This window comes from Myodes glareolus, chromosome 10 (genome assembly GCF_982192425.1).
Source record: "Myodes glareolus chromosome 10, mMyoGla1.1, whole genome shotgun sequence".
Lineage (NCBI taxonomy): Eukaryota > Metazoa > Chordata > Mammalia > Rodentia > Cricetidae > Myodes > Myodes glareolus.
In genome coordinates this window covers 5,240,676-5,253,184 of record NC_142035.1, presented here as the reverse complement: position 1 = coordinate 5,253,184, position 12,509 = coordinate 5,240,676, and the positions used below count along the sequence as shown (strand labels likewise).

Here is a 12,509-nt window from a genome sequence, read left to right as displayed (position 1 = left end):
TCTCCTTTCATGTTGCAGGAGACGTTTTCAACGCTGAAGAACTGGGTGAGAGAGCTCCGCCAGCATGGCCCCCCTAGCATTGTGGTTGCCATTGCTGGGAACAAATGTGATCTTACCGACGTCAGGTGAGTTATTAGACATGAGATTCCCATACTGATTATATGTTCTTTTTCTAATGAGCCACATCCATGGTAAGAGTCTAGCTTTTATTTTATCTTTGACATTGAAAAATGTCTTGTGTTATGTGGTTGGCCCTGAAGTTTCAAGCTAAAATGAAGACTAAAGGCATTTGGAGTTAATTATATTACATGTAGACAGGCGTGTAATTTACTCAAACCTTAGTGGTATCACATATGACATTATCTGAGATCATTGCCTCTCAGGCTGCTATGACACAGAGTAACAGAATACAAAAAGTGCATTTTATTGATAGTTTCAGTGTACCACACATTTGATTCCCAGAGCAGGGACCTTGTTTTGTTTTGTTTTGTTTTGTTTTGTTTTGTTGGGGGGGGGCTCTTTAATATAGGGGTTGGAGAAAACCTTGTCACAAAAATCATGTGACTGGAAGGACTGTCTGGGCTCATGCCACGATGATCCTTCTGTATGGGGGGTGAGGGAGAGGTCTTAAGGGACTGACCCTCTGATTAGCAATTGTTGCCTTCCAGAGAAGTCATGGAGAGAGATGCTAAGGACTACGCTGATTCCATTCATGCCATCTTTGTAGAGACCAGCGCAAAAAATGCAATAAACATAAATGAACTCTTTATAGAAATTAGTAAGTATCCCTGCATCTTTGGGGTTTCCTCTATTCAGGGCAAACAAAAACAGAATTTTCTTTTTGGTTAGAACCCAACTTGTTTGAAGTTGTCTCTGAGACTGTTTCCTTGCAAGGAGATTTGAGCAGATGAGGACCACCAGAGTCTCTTTTGCAGTAGGGTTTCTGGAGAGATGGTGCTTGGTAGATAGTGCCTTTCCAGAAAGAATGCCTCTCAGTGTCGAAGCTGCTTTCCTCTCTCCTCTTATAAACATTGTTCATCCAAGGCCATCAGAAATGAACAGAATAATCTGGAAAGACGGCTTAGCAAGGAGGAGCATACACTGCTCTTCCAGAGGACCTGAGTGCATTCCCGGCACCACACTGTGCTCACAACCACCTGGGACTCTGCTCCAGGGGGTCTAACACTTCCGGCCTCTGAACTCAGCTGAACTTGTTTGTTCTAGAAGAGGAAAAAAAGTAGCTCATGGGGAATGCAATGTGGATATGGTCTGTCTGTAAGAAAACCCTAAAACAGTACTTGGCAAGGGAAGGGTCAGACCACTCCCCTTCTCCTCCTTCATAGTGTTAGCATGTTGACAGTGGGTGAGAGAAGCTGCTTGGTGCCTTTGGGATTCTCTGCAGATTGGTTCTGTGTTTATTCATTTCATTCAGATTTATCAAAATATTTATTGGGAACTCTTCCAGACTCAAGGGAGCCAGTCTAAAGAAGACAGACACAGCCCTTGCTCTCCTGGAATGCTTGTTCTGTTGAGCGAGTCAGGCAGTGAACTCCAGATAAATAGGATCATTTCACATAATAATAAGAGACATGAAGAAAGCAATGAGATAGATGTAAACATGTGTGCATGGGTGTCCAAGAAAGCCCCTCTGGGGAAGATAGTTGGAAGCTGAGGCCTGATGAAGGACTCTTTGAGGCAGTGGGATGGGGGCTGAGGCCTGACAGTATAGGCCTCAAGCTAGATAACTTGCTTTCACAGAGCAGTCAGCTCCCAAATGAAGGGAGCACCCATCCAAGCATAGTACATTTACCCATTAACTGCCCTTAGGTTGAAATCCAAAGTAGCTGGAAGCTATAAGAGCTCTTGACCTTGGTGAAGGTGAAAGTCATGAATTGCAAGACCCCCCCAGAGCCATTCAGGGACTGCCCAAAGGGAGCAGAAGTGTGGTCCCCCATGGGCTAGACCAATCAATTGCAGTAGTTGGGGTCTCCCTGGGTTCTAGAGAATAGGCATGCTTTGTTCTCATTTTGTATTTCCTTTATGAGGCAGGGGCTCAGAGTCTCACTCTATAGCCCAGGTTTGAACTCACAGCAGTCCCCCTTCCTCTGCCTCTAGAGTTCTAGAATTGACAAGTCTGAGTCCACACATCTAGTCCTGTGATGGGTTAGATGCTCAGAGATCTGGGTTTTTATGCATGTGTTCCATTGTTTCAGTTGACCACTAATTTAAACCTTTTCAGAGTCCATGGCAGACATCACAGCCAGTGGTCTGCCTCTGACACACTCAAGCATTTCTCTTCATTCCAGGAGTAGACATGGTGCTCATAGCTAGCAGGTAGCCAGATCTGTCAGGACAGTGTGCCATGTTGGTTTTGTTGTGGGTTCTTTCTCTGTACTATAGCAATTTTAAATATAAACAGGTTTACAAGCAACAAATCCTTATACCAGAACATACACAAACAGATGCAGCCCTGTGATAGTGACTTCCCTGACATGTTCAAGGCCTTGGGTTCAGTTGCCAGCACTGCAAAGACATAGTGCACACTTGTAACTGAGAAGAATTGAACATGACCACAGAGATGGAAACCAGACAGAGTTAGAAATCATCCTTATTTTTTGCTCAGTGAGTATTGTCAGATAACTTATGCCTAGACATGAGCTTTGGGTTGAAACATAATGTGTATATAGGAAAGGGCAATTTCAGAAGCACAGAGGTACCATGTTGTCTCAGAAAGAACAAAGCCTGTGGTCTACACTCCAGGAGGCACAGCTGCTGCCACCCCACGGGTAACCCATCCTGATAGCTTACTCCAGGTGCTTTTGTTTGCTTTATTTTTTGAAACAAGCTATCACTATGTAGCCCAGGCTGTATAGTAGTACAGCCTGGGCTACTATATATATATATATATGTAGTATATATATATATATATATATATATATATGTAGTCCTGGACCTCTATTTGTAGGCCAGTATGGCCTTCAACTCAAAGAGACCTGCCTGCTCTGCATCCCCGAGCTGGGATTAAATACTGTGCAGCACTCTATTACTCTGTTTCCTCTGCTGTCCTCCCCTGTCTCCATCTTCTGTAGCCGGCCTGACCTCACACTCACTCTGTGACTGATGACGAGGATGACTTGGATAACCTCCTTTCTCTCCCTTCTCACCCTAGAATATACTGGCACCACCCTGCCTGTTCAGTGCTGGGAATTGAACCCACATATGCTAAGCAGGCACTCTTCCAACTGACCACCCTATTTACTCTTCTGTGTCTGGCTGCTACTCTATATCACATGTTAAAATTGTCTGTACATCCCATACAGCTGCAAAAGATGCATTCACAATGCTAGTGTATGTTAGTGTCAGATCACAAAGTTGAAAAATGAAGAAATGGATACTGTTTACTGTATAATTGTCCCTTCTGTTGTTGACAGACGTTGGGCAGTTGTTTCAAACTTAGGGCAATTTCAGTCTGCTGTGTGAACATCCTGTGTCCTCTGGGAAACATCTGGATGCATTTTTTGCTCCGTATCTCTGTGCCCAAGAGAAAAATGGCTGGGTCATTAGGTTTGCATGTGTTCACTGTGACTTTACTGCCAAACAGTTTGCAAAGTTGTACTTGTGCCAACTGCTGCCCACAGCGGTGGTGTACAAGATTTCTTCCCTGTCAGTCTGTGGGAGAGGCAGGGTCTGAATCTCCGTGTCTGCCTTGAAGCTGAACGCCTGTCGGCATACAGATTTCCACCTGGACAGTAGCTGGCATCCTCCTCTTCAGAGTTCTTAATCTCTTGCCTGCCTCTGCCGAGTCACCACCCCCCTTCCTAATGACTTGTACTTCACTCTGGATATCAGTCCCTGGTTGGTTATGTGTGTTGGAAATACCTACCCTTAGGTTTGACTTTGATTTCTGAACCAGTCCTTCAATGAACTGAGCTTCTTAACCTTATCCAGATTCCCTTTGTACTCACTTTCCTTTATACTCAGCATAGTTCCTGCTTAAGAAACCATTGGTCGTGTCCAGACCATCAAGCTGTCCTCTGCTTTCTTCTAAAACACTTTGTCACATTTGAAAATCTTGTCACATTTCACAGTTGCCTCTCTGGTACCAGCTATATCTCAGCTTCCGTTTATTGAGAAGACCATAGTAACAAGAGTCTTGGAGAGACTAACTACATTTGTGGTTTATTAACAGCAGTGTCACAGCACATTTGGGAGTCACACTGTGTGCTGTTTACACAGGTTGCCACCCACGATGGGGAGCCCTCAAAATTCTGCAGCCACACCCAGAGGGTTGTCAGGAATTTTTCTCTCAGCCTTGCTGATGTCAGATGTCCCTGTCTGTTAATTCCTTCTTTAAACAACCTGACAGAAAGCCTTTCTCTGCCTGACGCTATGCCACAGAGATCAGAAAGTGCCACAGCAGAAAACAGGCAAGATTGGAGAGCCCAGTCTAGTACGAGGATGCCAGCCACACAGTAAACAAGTCCAGCATGTTGCTGGTGTCTTGGTGCTTTGTGGTGTGTGAGGGTTAGAATAGAGCAGGAGGAGGAGGGCAGGAATGCCTTTGTACAAGAAGCAGCCTTGAGCCTTGTCAGCCAGGTGGGTGGATGGTGATTGAAGCTTTTCTCAAAATTGACATTAGCCTCACAGAGCAGTAAAGTGAAGCCTGTCCCTCTCCTACGTTGTTGTCGATGATAAAATGTCACAGCCTCTTCTGAGAGCAACTTGGCAGCATCTGTCAAAAGCTAAATTACAGTAGGTAGTCACTGGAAGTTTGGTGCATGTGACAGATACATGCCCAGGAGTAGAGCAGTGCCCTGGCTCCTTTATTCCTGTTTCTTAGTCCCCCACACACAGTTGTTCAAAACACTGACATACTGGGGATTGATGTTGATCGCTAGAGACAGTGCAGATGCTCAACCATTCAGAGCCACAGCAGCCCACTGTGTCCTGTGAGGGACCATCCTGAGGGGCAGAGGAGCTGAGTACATCTGGGAGTATCCACATGCCTATGATGTCCTCTGCCATGAGACAAGAAACCAAGCATGTTGGTTGTCTTTTGTTTTTGTTCTTAGGTGTGTGTATATGTTTACTGACTCAAAAGAAAATGTTTTTAGTCTAATTTTTGTATTTAAAAAGCTTACTAAATGCTGTTTGGTATTCTTATTTGGATCCTGGAATAGAAGTATATTAGTTTAGGAACTAGTGACATCTAAAAGACTGGTGACTTCTGGTGCCATAGCAGTGTTTGTTCACTGTGGCAGGTGTCTTGTGGGATCAGGGTTAGGTGATGCTGGGTCACTGTCAACAGGCACACTCTGTCCCTGTCATCTTGGTCATCTTCCTTGTCTTACCTCAATGAAACTGACATGTTGCATTGCCAAAATTGTGTCTGAGAAGGAACAGATTAGGAAATCAAAGCTTGTGCCTTCTCTCCTTTCCTCTCTTCTCTCTTTGGTGCAGGCCGAAGAATTCCATCCACGGATGCCAACCCGCCGTCTGGCGGCAAGGGCTTCAAACTCCGAAGACAGCCATCGGAGCCAAAGCGAAGCTGCTGCTGACCACCCGGGGCCCCACACTAATGAAGAAGCAGGTGGTCCTGGATGTTGCAGGAGGACCAGTCCCTGCCATTGGCAACTGCCTCGTACCCTGGAGTCTTCTTCATGCAAAAAGGACTCAGAGGAACTGGCTGCTGGGTACTCTTGGAAGACTACAGCAGATGTTTCCAAATGCAGACTTGTGTCGCGGACTCTGGTGTGCAAAGGGACCACATCCTTGGCTGCTGACATAGCTGAAAGGAGCATCTGATGTATGGATGGTAGGACTGAATTGCAGGTACTTTTGTAATCAGGATGTCGTGTATCATTTGTAAAGGGAAACGAGCACTTTTGTGGATCTTAAGGGAAAACGCTATGGAGATGGTTATCTCCTTGGTCCTTGTCGCTGGTGTCAGAGTAGCATCATTTAAGATGTGGAAAGTGATCACAAGTGGAGGGATGGTTGGCCCTGGGACAGTTTTCGCCATCTCTCAAGCACTTTCATACACCACAGCGGCGGCGGCCTGGTTCACCTCGGGTTTACTTCTGACCCTGTATGTGTCACCACACATTAGTTTTATCATTACCTTTCTCAGTAAGCTCTCATGGTCCAGGTGATGGTGTAGAGATGCTACCTGGAGCCAGTTGAGTTACATGTGTCACTGATGAGCAGTGGTTTAAAAGGAAGAGAGAAAGAACAAAGGAAGTGATTTTTTTTTTTTTTTTTTTTGGTTTTTGGTCCAGGTATTTGGTGGAAAAAGAAAACAAAAACAAATGTGTGCTGCCTAGCATATGTACATTTGTAGTCTATATTTATGAGACCATTGCTTAAAATTATAAATTATGTAAATACATTAATAACTTCTGAATTCCACATTCAGTACTCCATTTAGTCGTGCACCCACTCATTTTTCAGCCAGTCCACAGGAGATTTTGAAGCGCATTCACCTTGTGCAAAAGCATGGAACACTTAGCTCACAGCTCCTTCCTCCTCCCCTTGCCCTTCTGCATCCCATCTGGAAATGGTAATAAAGACATATGCCTCCTTGACAAGCGACCAGTCCTTGCTAGCCTGGGGCAAGTGAGAGCCTAGCACCCAGCACTCACCTGGCCTTGGCAGTGGGGAGCTCAGACCAACTGTGTTGAGAGTGCTTTGCATATAACAGCCAGTTCGCCTCCCCTCCTTTATTCTCTCTTGCCTCTGCTAGTGCTTTGCACTCTTTTCCCTCAGGAGCCTAATGAGGTTCTTAATATAATCTAAAAATAAAGCCCCCAAGTGAAACTGCTGGAAATTTGTTCCTGGTCTAATTTGGCACCCTTCCAGCCCAAGTATTGTAAGGGGAGGAAATTTACAAGATTAAATAGAAAATGAAACAGCTTGAATTTCAAACCAAATTGTGTTTTCAGAGCTGTCCTTAACTGAACAGTCAAAACTTTTCAAAACAACTGTTACTACTTTGTGCCCTCGCCTACATGCTTCACATGGAGAGGTTTTAGCGAAAGGGCAGCCACATGACACAGACCTGGGTGAGACCTCGTGAGCATCTCAGTTGTTTCCTCTTACTCAAGTCAGACTGGAAGCGCCTTGTGTGGACTCAGTGTCACCTCATTCCTGAGCCTCCTGCGCAGCATTAAATTCTCACATGTGAGAAAACCCTGTGGTTTCCCAAGACTGAGCTGCTTCCACCTGCAGTGGCTTGATATGACTTGACATAAACCTGCGGAAAGGCAGGGGGCCCCGCCTGGTGTGTCTCCAGGTCAAAACAAAACAATACTGCTTGGCTCATGTGAACGAGACTGCCCATGTGAGACCCTTTCTGTCTCATTTCACCAAAAGACGGTATAAATTCATGACCTGAATAGTCCAGTAAATTCTGAAAGTTGTGGGACATCCAGTGGCTGCTCTCCTGTGGCACATGGTGACTTCTCTAGCTGATTCCTTCTCGTGACACGTGTAGGAAATGACTCTGGCCATGACTGCATGTCTTCCCAACAGAATGAGCAGCATGACTCATGGTCATGACCCTCTGTTCATGTCTTTCTTGACCTCTCTGTCACCAGTCTGTCCAAGAAATGAAGGGGGCTGCCCTCCCTGTGGTGTCATGTACTGCTTAATGGCAGCAGATTGCAGCTGGGCCCACACTCCATGGTCAATGAACACAGGGAGGTCTCCGTGTCCTTTCCTCCTATAAAATGCATATTAAAATGTAGGCAGACATAGTGCTTTATTCTGACCACATTTTAGATTAAACAGGAATCGAATATACATTTCTTGTTCTCCTGGTTGTTTCTTAAGAGAAATAGCCAGACTCCAAAGGCATTGAGACATAGCTCCTCCATAAAAATCTTTGGTTCCAAATGATGCAGGGCCATTTTTAAAAACTTTGAAGACTGAACAGAAGGGGCAAGATCTTTAATTAACTGCCAGTGTGTATTGATTTCTTTCAGAGAAATTGAAATAAGCTCCTTGCAGGTGTCCAATCCTAGGAGCCACTGGTCTCTCGATCTCTTCTTTTACATAAGTGTTTTTCTGATTCTGTGATAACTAATTAACTATCATTTGGTGATTAGAAGAACATAAAGTGAGAGTCTGATTAAGTGTCCTTCAGTGTAAACTCTGTGAGAAGTGATTGGAGAGAAATACCTACTGCAAGCCCTTCTGGTTCCCAATGAAATTCCATTGCCTGCTTGTCAGCTTCAGCCAAGACAAGGACTGTACATGGCAGCCGAGAGATTTATTCCTTCTAAAATAACATGGGTCCTTGTTCCCCATTTATGATGATGTTTGAAGTGCCCACCTCTTCTCATTGTGCTCCTCTTCCTTGGACGCCTACCCAGGTCAAAGGATCAAGATTTTCTTATGAGAGACATGGCTACATCAAGAGGCCAGTGTCATTGTGAAAATTAGCTGTTCTCTGGATTTTTAAATATATGATGGGGGCTGGCAGTGACCCACATTTAATTTCAGAACTTACCTATAAGTCTTACATCTGTTCCTTATCTCCAGGGGAAAAGTGGGTTTGAGGACTTTTTAAGCTCTTAAGAGATACAGCTGAGAGTGTTCTGTAGGTAGCTGTCACCTGGCACCCAGGGGGCTGCCAAACCAGAGGGTCTGCTGCTATATTTCAAGGTTCCCATGTTTGAATGGGTGGGTTCAGTTTGGGGTACACTGCATGTCAGTACATTGGCCTCCACGTCCCAAAAGGCAATGGTTCACGGCGTTCTGTCTTTTCTATTGCAAAAGAGACTGATGGGGTTCCGTTCAACATTTCTCACCCATTCATTCAGAGACTATGACACGTGGACCCTCATACTGTGTGATCTCTGCAACCAGCCCTTAGACACCCATGTGTCTGCAAGACCCTGTACGAGTCAGGAGAGAATCCTGGGGAAAGGTAGCTGGGAACCCTTAGCTCTCCTCTAACCACCCACCAGTCCTGCTTCAGAGCATGGCAGCCAGAGAGGTGACTTGGATCACAGAACTTACCAGGCTCCTCGGCCTGATTCTGGTGAGGGCAGAGTGGTCATGGAGTCCGTTGGAAGTTCTTATTTAAATTTGTTTTGAAGGGACAAGCAGCACAATTTTTGTTCATTGTTTGATTTTATCAGTTTTTAAGAAAGAAATGGGATATACTTTTAAGATTAAAGCTGTTAACTATGCCTTCATGGGGGGGGGGGGAGTTTGATGATAAAAGATGATGGTTTAAGACAATTCATGAATGATTTTTTTTTTTTTTTTAATGAGGTTGATGAGATGGCTCGGTAGGTAAAGGCACTTGCTGCTAAGGCTAATGACACAAGTTCAATCCCTGGAACCCACATAGTGAAAGGAGAAGAATTCCACAAGTTGTTCTCTGATCTCCACATGTCCTCCCACACCTCACACACACACCAATAAGTGTCATAATGTTTAAAAAATGTTCTGTGCAGTAGATTATTAAGAAGACAAACAGAGCACTGTGCAGTTTAGGAAAAGAAGGGTAAGGTAGAATTTAGCCTGAGACTTAAAGAATGACCTCAACAGATTTCCTGTGACAGCAGAGATTCTGGTCCAGGGATAGAAAACCAGGCAATCTGATTATCTGATTTGCAAGAAATGTTAATGGAATTCCAGGGCATTTGTCCTGTTTTATGTGCAAATGAAGCTCTAAAAAATATTAGAAGGGTATTACCCTTCTCAGGATCCTTCCTTCTGCACCTCAGAAGGTGATGAGTGAGGGGCCTACACTGATGAAGTTCATTAGACATGCTGAGAAGGGCAAATGAATAGAGCTTAGAATCACTGTATTTCTCAGCTCGTCCTTCAGGATGCTCCGAGCATGTAGGAGTGATTTACTCTCTGGAGCTAGGACTTCCACCAGCATAGATCAAGTTTAATTTGATGGTCTGTACCATCAGAAATAACTAATATCTGTGTTCTTTCCTCTCAGAGGGTAATCAATTAGAGATGTGCTAGAATATTTTTGGCTTCAAAACAAAAGGATTCAGAAGTTTAATAAAATAGAATCTCAGACCTTCCATTGATTCCTTTCATTATGTTGAACGTTTTAGATAGCAAGATTAGAATATATAAATAGTAGATGGTAAGATTGAAACCATAATGTCTAAAAAACTTGCAGAAAAAATGTTTTAATTTGCTGTGAGTTCATTTTATGGTGCCCAGTGCCTCATCAAAATGCTGCATAATTACAAGCAGCAAAAACCCGGGTAGGTCTCCACAGACAGGACTTAAGTGCCAAGCTCTGTCTCCCAATTAATGGGGAGTCTAAGACAGTAATGACTTTTTTAGAGCCTTCTTTAATTGACAGTTTTCAAGCGTGGGTCTTAATGTCCTCCTTAATCGCACAGTAGAAATGGCCTGCTGCTTTCCTCATGCCACTTCTTGATTCAGGAACTTGACAGTGTTTAGAGGCAGATTGTGGATGGTAGTCCACTGAAGGGATTCATCTTTACATAGAAGTAACTGTAACATTGTCAAGGAGGCCCCCAACGCATCTAAAACCCAGTGTGTGCTTCATCCACTGTTCCACAAAGCAGGGCTTCAATTACTTGCTCAGCCAGCCTGAAGTCCACCCCATGCTCGCCAGCTCCAGATCACTGCCAGACCCTGCCCATAATACTGTTTGTTTTTAGGGCTTGTCTTAACATTGTTTGACCATCATTAACATTTGGCATTTACACTTTAATTATCCATTTCACCCCTTAGAAAAACTTGGAAGCAAGGCTGGAGCCCTCCACCCCCTAAATCCCTGTTTGAAGTTACTACATGGTCATGAAACTTTCTCAACTTGGGTCATTCCCCCAAGATGTCAGAGGAACCAGTTAGATTGGGGGGGTGGTGAGTGGCAGCTGGGTAGTCAGAGCAGCTGATTGTGGCTCTGTTTTTAAACCATTGGTTGTGTTCTGTAGACAGAACTTTATTGCCCTAGGAAGGATCTTTTTTTTTTTAATGTCCCACTCAGTCTTTCCATCATTTTACATCACAAGTCACTTACACCATCATCAATCACTGCTCTGACCTTCAGAAATTATGGCCTGCCTTCTTTATGATCGACAGTGAATTCTTGCCTTATTCTCATTTTCTGTGGGCTGTCCCTCAGGCACCCTGCCCCAGCCATCTCGGCATGTATGGTATGCCCTTCCCTGTGGGGTAAAGAGTCCCCAGGACTTCCAGAAGGGCAGCAGGCAGCATGAGCCTGCAAGGCAAACACAACTGAGTGATGGAATGTGATCTGTCGTGGGTGATAGGGTGGGGACTGGAGAATCAACTGCACAAAGTTTGAAGGAAAGAAAACCTAAACCCTATACCAGCAATGAGCAGTTTCTGCGCCTGAGAGTGCCACCCCTTGTCAAGACCCAGTGGAAGGAGTAGCGCCCTGTGCCTTTTTTAATAGCATCTGTATGAAAATTGAATTGTTCCTGGTTTCCCAAGCCTGGTAACACTCGAAACGCCTGAATGAAAAGCTGCAGCTTCACAAGCCTGTATGGATGTTTGATGACCATTTTTGCAGTCTGACCTTAGGCTGGGCCTAAGTCTATGTCTGTTTTGTTTGTAAACGTTGAAGAAGGGAAACTCTGCCTTTTCCTTCTTGTTGTAAGATTTTTCTTTTGTGACCCGTTTGCAGATGGTAAATCTGGCATCCTTTGGAACAGTGTTTCTTCAGCTTGACTTGTATTGTATGCTTTTATAGAGTATGGCATGCTCCATCACTACAAGATTTATGTCAGGAGAGGTGTAAACATTTCGTTAATAAAATGCTATGTTTACAGATGCATGATTTAGACTCTGGTGCTTTTTCTCTTCAACAATATTCAACACAGTTCTTTTATTTTGGTTGAGATGTTTTCTTCCAGTTTAACCCAAATATCATGAATTCAGCCAAGTACTGCGATTTCTGGTTATACGTACCACACCCACTGCCCTTCACATCAATCTAGACACTTATTCCAAAGACATTTCTAACAGGCTGAGGGATAGAGTTCCAAAAGATTGGGGTGACTAGTTCCTGTTTAGTAAAAGGTTGGAGCATCAGTGTGGTGTCTGCTGAACATTGGTATATCTGTAGTGCCTGGCAGAAGACTGGTGTTTCTACGGTGTCTGGTGGAAGGTTGGTATATCTTTGTTGTCTGGTAGATGATAGTGAATCTATATGGTGTCATATAGTATGTTGGTTTATCTTTGTGCCATCTGTAGGAATGCTGGTGTTTCTGTGGTGTCTGGTTAAAGGTTGGTTGGTGTGTATGTGTGGTGTTGGCTGAAGGTTGATATATCTTTGGTTTCTAGTGGAATGTTGGTATATATATCTATGCTGACTGGTAGGATGTTGGTGTATCTCTGTTGGTGTCTGGTTGAAGAATGGTATATCTGAGTAGTATATATTAGTATGATGCTGTATGGTAGAAGGTTGGTTTGTCTGCTTGCCTCCTGGAATGGTGGTTTGTCTGTGGTGGCTGGTAGTACGTTGTATCTGTGGT

The 12,509-nt window shown here is 44.2% G+C and overlaps 1 protein-coding gene across 5 annotated transcripts in view; it reads left to right on the top strand.

Annotated features, from left to right (window-relative positions):
• Rab22a (RAB22A, member RAS oncogene family) overlaps positions 1-11,809 on the top strand; it is a 48,538-nt gene extending 36,729 nt beyond the window's left edge. For 3 of the 5 annotated variants that reach the window (XM_085696941.2, XM_085696937.2, XM_085696938.2), the window contains 2 exons: positions 19-125; positions 5,461-11,809. In XM_085696941.2, the coding sequence (XP_085553067.2) occupies positions 19-125; positions 5,461-5,788 (435 nt within the window). In that variant the 3' untranslated portion in view covers positions 5,789-11,809. Of the gene's footprint in view, positions 1-18; positions 126-668; positions 779-5,460 lie in introns of all 5 variants that reach the window. The other 2 variants (XM_085696939.2, XM_085696940.2) reach the window with 1 other exon arrangement.
• Positions 11,810-12,509: the final 700 nt, after the last annotated feature.